Source organism: Ceratotherium simum, chromosome 29 (assembly GCF_057802395.1).
Source record: "Ceratotherium simum simum isolate JZ-2026a chromosome 29, ASM5780239v1, whole genome shotgun sequence".
Lineage (NCBI taxonomy): Eukaryota > Metazoa > Chordata > Mammalia > Perissodactyla > Rhinocerotidae > Ceratotherium > Ceratotherium simum.
The window spans coordinates 29,637,308-29,655,065 of NC_141928.1; the positions used below are offsets into that span (position 1 = coordinate 29,637,308).

At 41.7% G+C, this 17,758-nt stretch overlaps 1 protein-coding gene across 2 annotated transcripts in view; it reads left to right on the forward strand.

Annotated features, from left to right (window-relative positions):
- ABCA1 (ATP binding cassette subfamily A member 1) overlaps positions 1 to 17,758 on the forward strand; it is a 135,328-nt gene that overhangs the window by 62,859 nt on the left and 54,711 nt on the right. For both annotated transcript variants that reach the window (XM_004423291.3, XM_014782041.2), the window contains exons 8-10: positions 10,748 to 10,840; positions 15,286 to 15,526; positions 17,372 to 17,511. In XM_004423291.3, the coding sequence (XP_004423348.2) occupies positions 10,748 to 10,840; positions 15,286 to 15,526; positions 17,372 to 17,511 (474 nt within the window). The remainder of the gene's footprint in view (positions 1 to 10,747; positions 10,841 to 15,285; positions 15,527 to 17,371; positions 17,512 to 17,758) is intronic.

Sequence of the window (17,758 nt, forward strand, 5' to 3'; positions counted from 1 at the left end):
TTAGGACCTGATGTCTTTGGGGGTCATTTTTCAGCCCTGACACTTTTCGTTTTTTTTGGTTTTTTTTTTTTCGTGTGTAGATTGGGCTATATTATTATTATTATTTTTTTAAATTTTTTGTTTATTGCAGTAACATTGGTTTATAACATTGTATAAATTTGAGGTGTCCATCACCACACTTCTATCTCCGCACAGACTACACCGCGCCCACCACCCAAACACCAACCACAACCCATCACCACACACATGAGCCGAACCAACCCTTTCACCCTCCTCCCGCCCTGCTTCCCCTCTGGTAACCACCAATCCAATCTCTGTCTCTATGTGTTTGTTTATTGTTGTTATTATCTACTACTTAATGAAGGAAATCGTATGGTATTTGACCTTCTCCCTCTGACTTATTTCACTTTGCATAATACCGTCAATGTCCATCCATGTTGTCACAAATGGCTGGATTTCATCGTTTGTTATGGCTGAGTAGTATTCCATTGTGTATATATACCACATCTTCTTTATCCATTCGTCCCTTGATGGGCACTTAGGTTGCTTCCAAGTCTTGGCTATTGTGAATAACGCTGCAATGAACACAGGGGTGCATGTACCTTTATGCATTGGTGTTTTCAAGTTCATTGGATAAATACCCAACAGTGGAATAGCTGGATCATATGGTAGTTCTATCCTTGATTTTTTGAGGAATCTCCATACTGTTTTCCATAGTGGCTGCACCAGTTTGCACTCCCACCAGCAGTGTATGAGAGTTCCCTTCTCTCCACATCCTCTCCAACACATGTTGTTTCCTGTCTTGTTAATTATAGCCATTCTGACGGCTGTGAGGTGATATCTCATTGTAGTTTTGATTTGCATTTCCCTGATAGTTAATGATTTTGAACATCTTTTCATGTGTCTGTTGGCCATCTGTGTATCTTCTTTGGAGAAATGTCTGTTCAGGTCTTTTGCCCATTTTTTAATTGGGTTGTTAGTTTTTTTGTTGTTGAGATGCATGAGTTCTTTATATATTTTGGAGATTAAGCCCTTATCAGATATATGGTTTGCAAATATCTTCTCCGAATTGTTAGGTTGTCTTTTCGTTTTGTTGATGGTTTCCTTTGCTGTGCAGAAGCTTTTTAGTTTGATGTAGTCCCATTTGTTTATTTTTTCTGTTGTTTCTCTTGCCCGGTCAGACATGGTGCTTGAAAATATGTTGCTAAGACTGATGTTGAAGAGCGTACTGCCTATGTTTTCTTTTAGAAGTTTCATAGTTTCTGGTCTTACATTCAAGTCTTTAATCCATTTGGAGTTAATTTTTGTGTATGGTGTAAGGTAAGGGTCTACTTTCATTTTTTTGCATGTGGCTATCCAGTTTTCCCAACACCATGTGTTGAAGAGACTTTCTTTTCTCCATTGTATGTTCTTGGCTCCTTTGTCGAAGATTAGCTGTCCCTAGATGTGTGGGTTTATTTCTGGGCTTTCAATTCTATTCCATTGATCTGTGTGTCTGTTTTTGTGCCAGTACCATGCTGTTTTGGTAACTATAGCTTTGTAGTATATTTTGAAATCAGGGAGTATGATACCTCCAGCTTTGTTCTTTTTTCTCAGGATTCCTTTAGCTATTTGGGGTCTTTTGTTGTTCCATATAAATTTTAGGATTCTTTGTTCTATTTCTGTGAAAAATGTTGTTGGAACTTTGATAGGGATTGCATTGAATCTATAGATTGCTTTAGGAAGTATGGACATCTTAACTATGTTAATTCTTCCAATCCAAGAGCATGGAATATCTTTCCATTTCTTTGTGTCTTCTTCAATTTCTTTCAGCAATGTTTTATAGTTTTCAGTGTCCAGATCTTTCACCTCTTCGGTTAAGTTTATTCCTAGGTGTTTTATTCTTTGTGTTACAATTGTAAATGGGATTGTATTCTTAATTTCTCTTTCTGCTACTTCGTTGTTAGTGTATAGAAATGCAACTGATTTTTTATGTTGATTTTGTATCCTGCAACTTTACCGTATTCGTTTACTACTTCTAAAAGTTTTCTGGTGGATTCTTTAGGGTTTTCTATATATAAAATCATGTCATCTGCAAATAGTGAGTTTCACTTCTTCCTTTCCAATTTGGATCCCTTTTATTTCTTTCTCTTGCCTGATTGCTCTGACTAGGACTTCCAGTACTATGTTAAATAGGAGTGGTGACAGTGGGCATCCTTGTCTGGTCCCTGTTCTTAGAGGGATAGCTTTCAGTTTTTCACCATTGAGGATGATCCTGGCTGTGGGTTTATCATATGTGGCCTTTATTATGTTGAGGTACTTTCCTTCTATACCCATTTTATTCAGAGTTTTTATCATAAATGGATGCTGGATCTTGTCAAATGCTTTCTCTGTATCTATTAAGATGATCATGTGATTTTTATTCCTCATTTTATTAATGTGGTGTATCACGTTGATTTATTTGCGAATGTTGAACCATCCCTGCATACCAGGAATAAATCCCACTTGATCATGGTGTATAATCTTTTTAACGTATTGTTGTATGCGATTTGCTAGTATTTTGTTGAGGATTTTTGCATTGATGTTCATCAGTGATATTGGCCTGTAATTTTCTTTTTTTGTGTTGTTCTTGTCTGATTTTGGTATCAGGGTAATGTCGGCTTCGTAGAATGAGTTAGGGAGCTTCCCCCCCTCCTCAATTTTTTGGAAGAGTTTGAGAAGGATAGGTATTAAGTCTTCTTTGAATGTTTGGTAGAATTCACCAGGGAAGCCATCTGGTCCTGGACTTTTATTTTTGGGGAGGTTTGTGATTACTGTTTCGATCTCCTTACTGGTGATTGGTCTATTCAGATTCTCTACTTCTTCTTGATCCAGTTTTGGAAGGTTGTATGATTCTAAGAATTTATCCATTTCTTCCAGATTGTCGAATTAGTTGGCATATAGCTTTTCATAGTATTCTCTTATAATCTTTTGTATTTCTGAGGTGTCTGTTGTAATTTCTCCTCTTTCATTTCTGATTTTACTTATTTGTGCCTTCTCTCTTTTTTTCTTGGTGAGTCTAGCTAAAGGTTTGTCAATTTTGTTTATCTTTTCAAAGAAGCAGCTCTTGGTTTTATTAATTTTTCTATTGTTTTTTAGTCTCTATTTTATTTATTTCTGCTCTGATTTTTATTATTTCCTTTCTTCTACTGATTTTCGGCTTTTTTTGTTCTTCTTTTTCTGTTTCCTTTAGGTGCATTGTTAGATTGTTTATTTGAGATTTTTCTTGTTTGTTGAGATAGGCCTGTATCGCTATAAACTTCCCTCTTAGAACCGCTTTTGCTGTATCCCATAAATTCTGGCATGTGGTATTTTCATTTTCATTTGTCTCCAGGTTTTTTGATTTCTTCTTTGATTTCTTCATTGACCCAGTCGTTGTTCAGTAGCATTTTGTTTAATCTCCATGTATTTGTGGCTGTTCTGATTTTCTTCCTATAGTTGATTTCCAGTTTCATACCATTGTGGTCAGAAAAGATGCTTGGTATTATTTCAATCTTCTTAAATTTATGGAGACTTGTTTTGTGGCCTAATATGTGATCAATCCTGGAGAATGTTCCATGTGCATTTGTAAAGAATGTGTATTCTTCGGGTTTTGGATGGAATGCTCTACTAGGTCGATCTGTTCAAGTGTGTCATTTAAGGCCAATGTTTCCTTATTGATCTTCTGTTTGGATGATCTATCCATTGGTGTAAGTAGAGTGTTAAAGTCCCCTACTATTATTGTGTTACTGTCTATTTCTCTTTTTATGTATGTTAATAATTGCTTTATATATTTAGGTGCACCTACATTGGGTGCGTAGATATTTACAAGTGTTATATCCTCTTGTTGGATTGTTCTCTTGATCATTATGTAATGCCTTTGTCTCTTTTTACAGTTTTTGTTTTAAAGTCTATTTTGTCTGATACGAGTATGGCTACCCCAGCTTTCTTTTCATTGCCATTTGCGTGGAGTATCTTTTTCCATCCCTTCACTTTCAGTTTGTGAGTGTCTTTAGGTCTGAAGTGTGTCTCTTGTATGCAGCATATATATGGGTCTTGTTGTTTTATCCAATCAGCCACCCTATGCCTTTTAATTGGAGCATTTAGTCCATTGACGTTAAAGTAGCTATTGATAGGTATGTACTTACTGCCATTTTTACCTTTTTTTTTTTCTCAGTGTTTTAGTAGTCCTTCTCTGTTCCTTTCTCCTTCTATACAGAATTGATGGTCTCTTTAGTTTGACCTCTGTCTGAAAGCTCTACTCTTTAACTCCCCTCCTCCCTCATTTTATGTTTTTGATATCATATCTAACCTCTTTTTTGTGCATTTGTATCCATTACCCTCTTATCATGGAAATAGATAATTTTTCCTATTTGTGCTCTTCTCTTTTCCCCTTAAATCAGTCCCTTTAACATTTCTTGTAGCACTGGTTTCTTGGTGACAAACTCCTTTAATTTTTGCTTGTCTGGGAAATTTTTGATCTCTCCTTCCATTTTGAATGATAACCTTGCTGGGTAGAGTATTGTTGGCTGTAAGTTTTTTCCTTTTAGCACTTTAAATATATCATGCCACTCTCTTCTAGCCTGTAAGGTTTCTGCTGAGAAGTCAGCTGATAGCCTTATGGGGTTTCCTTTATATGTAACTTGTCTTTCTCTTGCGGCTTTTAGGATTCTCTCTTTATCTTTAATTGTGGACATTTTGATTATGATGTGTCTTGGTGTGGGCCTCTTTGGGTTTATCTTGTTTGGGGCTCTCTGTGCTTCCCGTACCTGGATGTCTGTTTCCTTCCTTAGGTTAGGGAAGTTTTCATCTATTATTTCTTGAAATAGATTCTCTGCCCCTTTGTCTCACTCTTCTCCTTCCGGGACACCTATAACACGGATGTTAGTGCGCTTGATGTTGTCCCAGAGGTCCCTTAGACTGTCCTCACGCTTTTTAATTCTTTTCTCTTTTACCTGTTCAGCTTGGGTAATTTCTTCTAGTCTTTCGTCCAGCTCGCGGATCCGTTCTTCTGTATCCTCTACTCTGCTTTTGAGTCCCTCTAGTGAATTTTCCATTTCCAGTATCGTATTCTTCATTTCTGATTGGTTCTTTTTATATCTTCCATTTCTTTGTTGACATTCTCACTGAGTTCATCTATTCTTCTCCCCAGATCAGTGAGCATCCCTAACACTCTTTGTTTGAACTCTCTGTCAGGTAGGTTGCTCATTTCTGTTTCACTTAGTTCATTTTCTGGGGTTTTGTCCTGTTCCCTTGCTTGGAATGTATTCCTTTGCCTCCTCATTTTGCCTCTTTCCCTGTGCTTGTGTCTACGTATTAGGTAGGTCAGCTACGTCTCCTGCTCTTGGATAGGTGACCTTATATAAGTGATGCCTTAGGGGCCCTGCAGTGTGCTTCCCTCAGTTCTCAATGTTCCAGGGGTGACCCCTATGTGGGCTATGTGTGTCCTTCTGTTGTGGCCTGTTTGCTTCCCTGTAGGGTGAGGCAGGCCCGGTTATGCTCCTGGTCAGCTGTTGTAATGCTCAGCTGTTTGTAATTATTGTGGACCCTTCAGTCTCTTTATCAGGTATGGGGAGCCCCAGCACAGTTGGCTGCAAGATCTAATACCATATTTCTGTTGCAGTATTTCTTTTAAGTGAGTAGGCACCCAGTGTGGCAGGTTGTTAGGCTCAGGGGCTTACAATTGCTATAGCCTCCAGCCTTTAGGTCTCTTGTCAGCTCTCTGAGGATTGCAGCTGGGTGGGGCTGGCCTCAGGCACAGGAGCACCCAATTGTTTCAGGCTTTGTAAGGTGGGGCAAACCCCCTATGTCTTTGAGAAGCACAAGTCTTCTGCAGCTGACAGGCCCTGTCGCCCACAGGTTCACACACACAGTCAACACAGTCCTGCCCCGTGTGCTCGCCCCAACCTCCTCAAGTGGACCCAGTCTCTCCACGGTGGGAGCCCTATACTCTCCACCCACTCCTTGTGCACACCCTGCCCCACTGAAGTCGGCTCAGTTGCCAGGCTGCAGAGAATCCAGTCACCAATCTATGCAGGCCCACAAGTTGCCTGAGGGCTTGTTGTTGGGTGGGGCCAGTCTCTAGGGTGGGCTGCCTGCCCTGGCTGAGCTGGATTAAATCGGTGCTCTGGTGGGTGGGGCAGACCCTGGGCTAGCAGGCCTCAGGGAGGACTCCAATGGCGTCTATGCCAGCATGCCCACACCAGGCCACAACAATGGCCGTCGCCAAAGTCCCAGTCCCTGGAGAGGTCTCACCTCTCACCGAGATGCACTCAGGGCCTATCAGTTGAGTCTCTTTTCACCCAAGCACTGTGCACCTTTCTTTCTGGTGATTTTACCGTTGCTGTCTGAAATGGGTGAGTTTGCGCCTGGGCCCTTTAAGAGCCAGTTTTAATTTCTTTGTGAACCAGCTTTTCTGGGGGTGCTCCCCAATGTTTTAGTAGCAGGCAAAGTCAGATATTCTGCCACTCGTCTGGATTGTGCTGGGTCCACAAAATGCCCACAGCGGGGGCACTCTCCGGCTCCGGGCCCCACTCCTCCAGGGAGGCTGCGTACCTGTGAGCTGCTTCTGGGTGGCCGTGAAGCTGGCGGCTTGGAAGGCAGCGTTTTCTGCCTCTTCCACTTCAATTGGGATTGTCCTTTGTTGCAGGAGTTCCTCTTATCCGGTTTTCAGTTCTCCTTCAGGGGTAATTTTTCCACGAGTAGTTGTAAATTGGCTGTGTCCGCGGGAGGAGTTGAGTTCAGAGTCTGCTTATGCCGCCATCTTGGCTTCTCTCCTGGTTTGAACTTTTGATATTTGTTTAAGAAGCCCTTTCCTACCCCAAGTGCATAAGTATATTTTCTCTTATATGTTTGAAACTTTAATTTTTACTTTTAGCTCTTTAATCTACCAAGAATTTAATTTTGTACAGTGCTATGAGAGGAAAATTTATAATTTTTCTTATATAAATAACTAGTCCCAGCAATTGAATAGCCTATACTTTCTTCACTAATTTGTAATATTAAGTTTCCTGATTTGCATCAGTCTATTCTCTCTATTTTATAGTGTCCAAGCACAGAAAAGTAAAATGAAGTCTTGAGCAAAATATCTGGATAATTTAAGCTTTAAACTCGACGTTGAATTTGAATTGTGTTTTTTTTAAGCCCTGTGATCTCAACCCACACCTGTATGTGTAACTCCAACCAACACTCCTTTGAAAATGGAAATTTATTTGTATTGACTACAGGTTGCCAGTACTGTTAATGAATAGTAAGCATTTAATCTCAAACAACGATTAGTGTAAAAAGCATCCTAATAATGACATTGACTGTTCTACCTATTACTTATGGATGGGTTTAGCCAATGTTTCTCTTATAGACCAAAACCTAAATCAATCAGTTAAACAAACAAACCAAAGCTTAGACTATTGACAACAGTAGTAAGATGTGATATCGTTTTGCGTTGGTGTCTGAATACGTAAAGGTCCGATATCCACAGTAAATGTAGCGAAGTCCTTATATTTATAGCTGTGGTCAACTATATTCATAGGTTACACAATCATGTAGTAAGTCCTGCGGTGTGCTTGGAGTTTGCTGAATTGTATAGCTTTTAAAACAAGAAGAGTAAGCTTGCCCCAAAGTTAAGGCATTTAAGTTGAAAAACCTTAAGGAACAATCATTACCTATGAAAATTTAAATTCGTTCAGATGGGGAAGACCTAGTCTACGAACATGAACTGCTCATTGATTTGCACCGTTCAGGGGAAAGATGACCCCTAATGGTGAGAGCAGACCAGCATTGGGTCTGGAGCTTTAGAAAGCTGGTCTTTTACACTTGGTGACTTGTGTACATGATTGATGTGACATACCTGGCCTCACATGTGTTTGCCACCATCTTGGATCCCACTCAGGGCCAAGTGAACTGACTAGCCTCTCTTCCCTGCGTCACAATCCAAAATAGACAGAAATGTGTGGACCAGAAATGGAGTGCACAAACAATCAAGTTCATGCAAAGAATGCTGTGAAAAAGGTGTGAACATCACCCAAGTGCTGTGTCTCTGTGGTTCTCAAACTTCAGTGGGCAAAAGAATCCCCTGAGGATTCTAAGGTCACACCACTAGCTTCTGAATGAGCAGATCCAGGAGGCTGGGAGTCTGCGTGCTGAACAAAAGCAGCACAGGGGGTTCCTGTGCAGGCGCTCCCAGGACCACACTGTAGCAGCAAAATCTGGTCGTTCACAGTCCCCTGTCATAGTTTCGGTTGTATTCAAGTGCAATTGGTACCATTTTAATTTAATATTTCCTTTTAATTGACTGACTTTTTTGTATAAATTTAATTAGAAAAGAAATTTATCACTACTGTAAAAGCAAAATCAATATCACTTACTGTCAATAGAAGGTACACATGAATATACATTAAGATAAAGGTGTGTGTGTATATCTATATATAGATATAGATACACGCAGATACATAATCATCGGTAATGATTTTTCATTCAGATTTTTCAATTTAAATGTCAACTCTGGGGCATGTTTGTGTATATGGTATAAAAATATATATATATTCATATTTTATCCACTTAACATTATCGTCTGTTTCACAGTTTGGCAAACATTGAGTAAAAGAAAAAAGGTTATAGAAGAGAGAGAAGCATTTTATCTCAAGCCTTCAGGAATTAGGATGAGGCTGTCTTGCACTGAAGAGTATTTATAATTTTAGAAATAGCAGTTGGAGTGTGGCTGATGTGCTTTGAGATGACAGCTCGAGCTCTCTGCCTAGCTAAGGGAGGGACCCTCAAGAGGAGAAAGTGTTCATCGAGAGCTAGCCAAGAGATGGGAGGGAGGATGTATGTCTTTTCAAAAACTGGAAAACCCTGTTTGCAGACAAGAGCCCTTCAGTTTTGGTAGTAAACTTTCAAGGAAGGGAAGAGAAAGGCAGGGATGAAATTATGTATAATTTTGACGATCTGCTATGTGCCAGGCATGGTGCTCTGCACATGTCCTCTAGTTTATTGTTCATGAAAATGCTGTCATATGTGCACAGCATTATTAACTCTGCTGTATAGCTGAGAAAATGGAGGCAGGAGGAGTTTGAGTCATTTGCCCAGGCTTCTGTAGCCCCCCCAGGTCCCTATAACCAGAGAAGAAGGGGCAGAGTGACAAAAATCATAAGAATCTTATTTCCATTCAGACTTTATAAAAGAAATGGATTAACTACCAAATTTTAAGTTTAAAAAATTTACGTTAAGTTAATTTGGTATTTTTTTGTTTTGCTGTACAATCCCGAGTGTATTTCATCCTGTGGGCCTCATGGTAAGCACAAAAACACTTTACTTCCTATGTCTTCCAATTAAGACCTCTCAGTTTGCAGAAGTTTTCCTTATGGCAAGTTCTCTGTAAGGTCAACTTCTAGTGTGTGAACCTTTAGTTGTAACATGAACCTGAAGAGAGAAAGTAAAAAACAAAAACACTCCACCTGTTTTTGCTCATGAATTACTTCATGGAAGGGATGATTATTAACACAAGCCGTGAACTGTACCATAGAGACCTACCTGAGTATAAGGGAAACCACAGGTCCATCAGAGGACTGAGTGTGGGAATGTTGGACACCTGTGAGTAAGCCATTCTAGAAGAGCTCATGAACCAGGCTGGAAAAATTCTTTCATAGCTTTAGACAGATTCTCTTAGAAATGTACATTCAGGATTATATTTGAATATTATGATGATCGTGATGATACTAACTCAATCTTCTGCATTTGGAGTTCTTTTTAAAGGAAAACATCCCAGGCTGCTATTTCTCAGAGGTAATGATGAGTTCCATCCACTTTAAGCCATTTTCCATGCAGTCTGCATTATAATTTGACAGCAATCTCTGATATAAGACAAATATCAAAATAGCCCAGCCTTCTCTATATTTCAGAAGTGTCTGATATTGAATAAAACAATACCCATAGAAACACCAAGGAAAGATGAGTTTTCCCTGAAGACTTTTTTTTTCCCTATTTGACAAATAAGAATAGTGAAACTGACCCTGTATCTTTTTCTCTTGGGAAGCCTGAAAACTTAGAACCAAACTTGAGGATCCTCAGCTATAGCAATTCTGGCCTCAGAGCCTGTGCATCATTGTTCTATTCCTTCTCTAGCCTAGGCTTTCTGCCCTAATTTATCTTTTTTTGGGCCTAATGAATTATTTTCTTACAGTTGCTATGCAGCTAGGTGGTATATAATAGCAATTAAATATATAAATATGACTAAAACTAGACATAAAAATGTTCTGTATTAAATTTCCAGTGTTAGAAACAGTGCTGACTTGAGCAAAATGAGAGAGAATTCCTTCTTCCCATGCTTTTGGCAGCTGTAAACTTTCCATTTTCTTCCTTGCTTGTGAGCCATCACAAACTTGTTTCTCAAGGCCATTCCCATGTTACCTGTCTTGCAGAACTAGAGACAGAATTGGGAATTTGTGGTCAGAGTAGCATTGGACCACACACACATACCTCGCATGAGATATTTTTATGTTGCATATCAGCTAGTTTTAAATATATATTCCTACTCTATTTAAAAGCATTCATCAAAGAATTAGTAATTCTTATCTGAAGAAAACAACATGCAAACATACAGTAAAATAATTTTAGTGTCTTATTTTGGTTAAGAGTGGGTTTCTTGTTTTTTAAACTCAAGATTGTGAATGGTTTTAATTAACTTGCTTATTTTCAATAGAGATTTCAGGTTTACATTTGAGTTTAGAAGCAAAGTATTTTTTTCTCATTCCAGACAAGACTAAACTCCACATCTCCCTTCCCGAGCCAGGAGCTGGCTGAAGCCACAAAAACTTTGCTGGATAGTCTCGGGACGCTGGCCCAAGAGGTAAGTTGTGTCTTTCCGGTGCCAGAAGGCAGACCATCCACGATCACTTTTTTTTTGATCCTGAGTTTGGCTAAGAGGAGCCCTTTGATTTGAATGTCATATGAAATGTAAGAGCAATTTTAGAAGCATAAGTGATCTTAAAAATTATCTGGTTTAATCTCCTTACTTTAGAGATGAAGAATCCAAGATTCATAGGTATCTCAGAGTGAATGAGTTAGTGGCTAAAGGCCTGATATCTAGTCTGTAAGTTTCTCCCATTGTTACTCTCTGCCCCTAGTTAATGACACATTTGTAAAGAGGATAATCCCCCCTCACCCCCCATGTCCTGTTTTGTCTTACCAGAAACTTCTCCATATTTCTTCTTCAGTAGAAGGCCAGACAGTCTTTTTACCAGAACATTTGTTTGCTAAGGGAATCACATGGTACCCCTAATTCAGATCTTTCCCGTGTAAACATCTGGCCTCTGATGTTCAGCTTTGGGAATATAGTCTCTTGATGAACGTGAAGCTGTTTGCCTTTCAGGGTCACATGTTGACAAATGCATCAGAATAACCTTTGTTTTAGGATTAGAAGGCCTGTAGGTGCTTGTAAAAGCGGTTAACCTTTTCCTCTGCCTCCCAGCCAGCGTGTGCTTCACCCTTCTGATGCCCAGCCCTGTTTCAAGTTAGACTTGGAAGAAGGGACTTTCTGGAGCCTGGTGTGTAGGGAGCTGAGCAGGGGCTCGTGGTCAGAAACAAGGCAGGCTTCAATGGATAGGACGTTGGATAGGAATAATTTGTGGAGAAATTTTCTCAGACTTGACTCAAACTTCTTTTGAGTTGCTTCTCTAACTCATTTTTTGTGTTTTTATTATTTTTCTCAAATATCAAAATTTGCTTTGTTTTCTGAGAATAAAAGTATTGAATGTTCATTGAGTGAAATGCAGAACGTTTGGGAACATACGGAAAACACTGAGGTTCAACACTGTCTATACTTGAGTGAATTTCTTTTGGTTCTCTTTTCTTTTAATTCTGCTCATGTGTGTCTCACTGAAGAGGCTTGGCTTTCAGGTCCCTTTCGGGAGGAGAAGCCGTCTTCCCGCCTGCCATATGTTACTCTGGTTATGAACGCTGGTGACTTTTCTGTAGGTGGAGAAGCTAGGTCACCCGGGGTTCCTGCAGGAGGCAGAGGGAGACACAGAAACTGCCTGCAAGTCCATAGCCATTGCTCTAGGGTCCTGTTAGCGGACAGTGACATGCTCTGCACTGATCTTGTAGGTCCCCTCCCAGCCTTAGAGGCAGCAAAGTGGGGACTGTTCATGGAGTCCCTGCAACATGGGAGGCTGCCTCTGAAACTCAGGGTCTGGTTACAGCTGTTTCCTCTTACACCACTGGCCCGCCTTTTGTCTGGGGTAAAAAGATAATTGAAAGCATGTGATGTTCCCACTGCTGTTGTGGCGGAAACTCTCCAGAGAACTGAGCAATATACATTTTTCTTGGCAGCTGTTTCGTGTGTCCTGCTTGCTCCCTGTTCCAGGGCAAACAAGGGCCACCCACTCCTCTCAATGGAACACCTTCTGGTCACTTTGACCACGAGTTACTCATTGTCCAACATGCCATTTCTCTGGGACAAATGGGAGAAGATAAATAAATATATGCACTTATCTGTTTAGTGTTTGGAAAGAAAGTTGATTGTTTTGACCAAAGCACAACCCTTGAAAGGAAAAGGGAGCTAACGTTTTCTGAGGAGCTGCTCTGGTTTATGCACTTTCACCTAATTGCCCTGTATAATCTGCATGACAAATGTGAGTGGGGCTTATTGTGCCCATTTTACAGATGGCACTCGGGCTCAGAACAGTTAGACAACTTGCCCACAGTCATCTAGTTAGTTAATTGGCAAAACTGGGATTTGAACCCAGGACTGTTGGACTCCTGTGGTCTTGCTGCTATAGCCCCCTTTTTGTCTGATGAACTCTGATGGTAACTGGAATAGAATAGAAAGGAGACTCTTCAAAGAAAGACAATATGGATTAACAGGACCTAGCAATTGGGTAGAAATGGAGATTTGGAGAGCCAGATGAGTCAAAGCTGACATGAGCTCCACATGTGGGTGACAGGGAAGGTGTGCCTGAAGAGATTGGAAAGGCAGGACAAGGAGCAGCGTCTGTTACCCACCTAGCACCTGCCAGGCACCTGGCATTGCTACAGTTGGGGACAGTGAGCACACAAACTTCCCTGTTCTCGTGGGGCTCGCATGGGGTGGGAGACAGGTCAGTGTATAATGTGACAGCAGGGATATGTGCAATGAAGAAAGTAAAGCTGGGTGAGGGAGATAGAGAGTGATGAAGTGTTGTTTTAAAGGAGGTGATTAGGGAAGTCCTCTCTGATAAGGTGACAGTTGAACCTGGCGGAAAGGATAGTGTGTCAATGGAGAAGGAAGGGCACTCCAAACAGGAGGAACCATAGATACAAAGACACTGATGCTAGGATATGAATAAGGAATGTGTTTAAAGACCAGGAAGGAGGCTAATATGGCCAGAACAAAGTCAGCAAGTGAGAGGGTGTTCAGAGATAAGATCAGAGAAGAGAAGGAGGTGAATGCCGTGCAGGTCTGGTAAGGCTGAATGCCTGCTGAGCGAGGTGGGAAGCCTGCAGAGGGTTCAGAGCAGAGTGGAGGACATGATGTGACCTAGAGTGTGTAGACTGTTTACATTCTGGCTGTTAAATTGAGAAGAGACTGTGGTCAGGGGCAAGGGCAGAAGGAGGCCATCGCAGTGGATTGAGAAAGCAGTCGGTCGGTCTGCCATTCATTCACTCCACAGATGGTTGTGAAACACCACCTTTCGGGGGCTAGGGGGACAAATGGCTGCCCCACCCTGTAAATCAGGAGCACTTCACAGAGGAAGTGCAGACCATGAGCTGGGGTGGAGAAGAATGAGTAGGAGTTTGCCCCCAAGACAGGTGCTAGAAAGAGCCAATAGTTTGGTGCCTCTGTCCAAAGATGTGCTAGCTTTATGTGGGAAGAAATTTGTTCTTTTGATTGGGGGATGGCAGGATGGTGGTGGTGAGGCAGCCTGTGGAAAGAGAAGTGAGTGGCTGTTACTCACCATCGTTTAAAAGTCTCCAGGGCTGTTCCACCCACCAACAAAAGGAAAACTGGTCTGCCTACCTCTCTCCCCGCTGTGTATATACCATATATAGGTTTTGAAAAGATAACATAAGGAAAAGCTGACCACCCAATAATTGTGTTCTTGTGGCATGTGCTAGATGCTCCCTTTCTGGAGGGCGTAATCTTTGTGACACCTGACCCACCCCTGAAGTGCCTGGTCCCCCTCTGGAAGCAGAAGGCAAAGTCAGGATCCACGGCATCAAGGACCATGGTTACCCATAGGAACCAGCAGGCTCTGTGAGATAGAAAACTGGGCGTGTGGAGTCCAAATCTAGGTCTTCTCCAGGGTGCACGCAGGGTCCCACGGCCTCTCCTCCCTTCTCTCCACCACTCAGTCTTCTAGGTGGTGACAACACGCAGAGATATTTTGAAGAATGTATGGATTTATTAATGATTTATTGTGAAATGCATGGAAATACAAAGTGCTCTATAAATATTTAATAATAAGAGCAATTGGGCCAGAACTCCACAAGGTGCTGGAGTATATTTGTATGTGAGACAAAGCGCTTGCTGAGTGTAAGTCACAGACGCAGCCTCTGGTCGCCCGGGGCATCTGACTCAGCCCGTGCAGTGCCCTCTCTCGTGTATCTGTGATTACTCTGTTTTAGCGTCATCGTCTTGATGAGAAGTTGGAACCTTAGAGAAGTGACTTTTCTAAGGCTAGAATAAGCTAATGAGGGACATAGCTGGGATTCACACTTGGGTCTCCTGCCTTATGCTTTTTCCATTGCCTGACACTTAACTGAGATGAGAGAGGGGGCTTCAGACACAGTACCTTTTCTCCTGAGGAGCAGAGGACTCCTCAGTTTACACAGTGAAGTTTGAGGTGTTTCAGAAATGAGTCAGTGATGGAGGATGTAAGCCGTTCCTGATGTACTCATCCGTGGTCAGACATGGCTGTTCAGAGAAAGCATTCTCTTCTATAAACCAGAAGATAATCCCAGCAAAATAAAGCCCATCACCAGGGGTTCCACTAACTCCTAGGCTCTGCTTCTCAACCTTTAATGTGCATAGGAATCATGTGAGCGTCTTGTGAAAATGCAGAGGGGTCTCAGAATCTGCATTTCAGACGACCTCTCAGATAACGCAGATGCTACTGGTCCCCTGACCACAAATGGAAGAGCCAGGTTCCAGCAATCTCATCACAAGACTTGGAGGAGATACCATCAGACAAAATGTGTTCTGGGATGTGGCTTTGGAGAGGTCAAGAAAATAAGATGTTTCTTTCTCTTCCCTGTCCCCACCGCTTTTCTCCCCTCTCCTTTCCCTCTCCTTTTCTTCCCAATCCCTGGCACCAGCTGTTCAGCATGAGGAGCTGGAGTGACATGCGGCAGGAGGTGATGTTCCTGACCAGTGTGAACAGCTCCAGCTCCTCCACCCAGATATACCAGGCTGTGTCCCGCATCGTCTGTGGCCATCCCGAGGGTGGGGGGCTGAAGATCAAGTCCCTCAACTGGTATGAGGACAACAACTACAAAGCCCTCTTTGGAGGCAATGGCACTGAGGAAGATGCTGGCACCTTCTATGACAACTCTACGAGTGAGTGTCTGTGCAGGCCAAGGCCCTGGCCCCAACCCCACCTTGGTTCTAGACTCAGCCCCATGTCACCTCCCACCTCGTGCTTACCCTCATCCTCTGTAGCAGCATTGGAGGTTGATGTGTCTGTTTGCCCACCAGACTGAGCTCCTAGAGGAGAGAGTCTTTGTCTCATCAGCTCACTGTCCCCACTTCTTTAAATGCAGCCTGGCCCATCTTGGGTGCACAGTAGTGTTTATCAAATGAGTGAATGATTGCAAGCCAGTCACCTCAGTTTTCTGGGGGATGTAGGAGGCTGGTTCCCAGAGTAATCAAGGATTAGATACTGATCATCTTCCTCCTCCTCCAGCTCCTCCTCCCCTTATTATTATTACCATTGAGGTATGCTTTATAATAAAAACTTAAAAATAACAGTAATAACAATGATAAAATCTAACATTTAGGAAACATTTCCTATGTACTGTGCACTCTATTTAAATTATCTCATTTACCCTTACGATAATCCTGCAAGGAAGGTTTTATAACCCCACGTTTTATAGGCTCAGAGAAGTGAAGTGACTGGGTCAAAGCCACACCATAGCTAATCCACGAGAGCCAGGATGAAACCCAGATCCACCTGGCTCCATGCTTTTTTCTGGGAAACCACTCGGCCTCTGAAATACCTGTTAATGGTGGCGTGTGTCTACCATCAGACTCAGACATTTGATCTGCTTTTTGTTTTTGGTTCTTAGCTGCAAGGCAGTGTTAAAGAACCTTGTAACTCCATATCTGCTCCCTACACTTGGGCACTTCTGTGGGGATGTGTGTCTTGTGCCTGGTGGCAGCGAGGAGCCAGTGTTACAGTTTTAGACAATGACATCCTTTTCCTTGAAAACATGATGCAAGTGAGCCTGTCTCCATTTCCAACCACAGGTGTGTCTTTCAGACACTGAGTGAGGCAGCTTTCTGTGAGTTACTGTAACATAAGAACCTTCTATTCTTCTCTGGAGTAAAGCACTCCAGACGTTGCAGGTTGCTTTGCAAGCCTGAAGGGGATGGCATTATAGGCAGTTTTCTGAAATGCCATCCCGTCCTCTCCCTCACTTTGCAAGTCAACCCAAGGGAGGCTTCATTTGCACAACAGATATAATTGTGAGCAAATCCACTTTAAAAAAAAAAAATCTATTATCTTTGTAGCATATAGAAGATACTTGGTATTAAAGAGAACCCGGAGTGAAATTAAAAAAAAAAAATTTAGGAATCTTTCTGGATAATCAAACCCAGTTTGTTATACTTTGGATTTTTATTACCTGTAACTCTACTTGTGATGAGACCTATTAATTAAAGGGAAAATTTTTATTTTTGCTTGAAAACTGAGGTCTGAATTTAGCCCTCTGTTTTCAATGAAAACAAAGTGGTGAGGGCTGGCGAAATAGCATGAGTCTCGAGTTACACAGGGTTGTGTATAGTAAAAACATTTCCCTACATTGTCTCAGTTGTGAGTTATCCAGGATCAGTGTCATAATAAACTATAATTATTTATCAAGCATTGTTCTAGGGGCTCTACAGATAACATCTCAGTTAATCCTCCCCCATCTCTGCCAAGTAGATGTTATTAACTTTATTTTTACAGAGGGGCAAACTGACCACTTCAGACAAGTGAAGTTATTTGTCTTTTTTTTCAAATGTGACTTTTGGACGTTTTTATTTATTTTTACTTTTTTATGAAGTTATTTGTTACATAGCTATTAAGTGGTAGAGCTGGGATTTGAACCCAGGCCTGTCTGGCTGGCTCCAAAGCCCTTGTTGGTTCCTGTAAGTATATGACTATGCATATGAATGAGTATTTGCCTTTCATCTTCTTCACAGCTCCTTATTGCAATGATTTGATGAAGAATTTGGAGTCTAGTCCTCTTTCCCGCATCATATGGAAAGCTCTCAAGCCTCTGCTTGTTGGGAAGATCCTGTATACACCTGACACTCCCGCCACAAGGCAGGTTATGGCTGAGGTAAGCTGCCTGGGCCTAAGACTCTGTCTTGAGAACCTTTCTAGTATTGGGGGCAAAAAAGTAAAGGCAGCTTTGGATGGAGCATATTGAGTATACTCATGGCTCTTCTGGGATTTCCAAAGAGTAGGAACCTCAAGTCTGATCCAGACCAGAGCCCACTGCTGAGGGCCAGCTCTACAGCCTTGGGCACTTGAATCACAGCTGCAGGCAGGCACTTCTTGGCGACGGGGAGGAAGGAAAAGGGCCA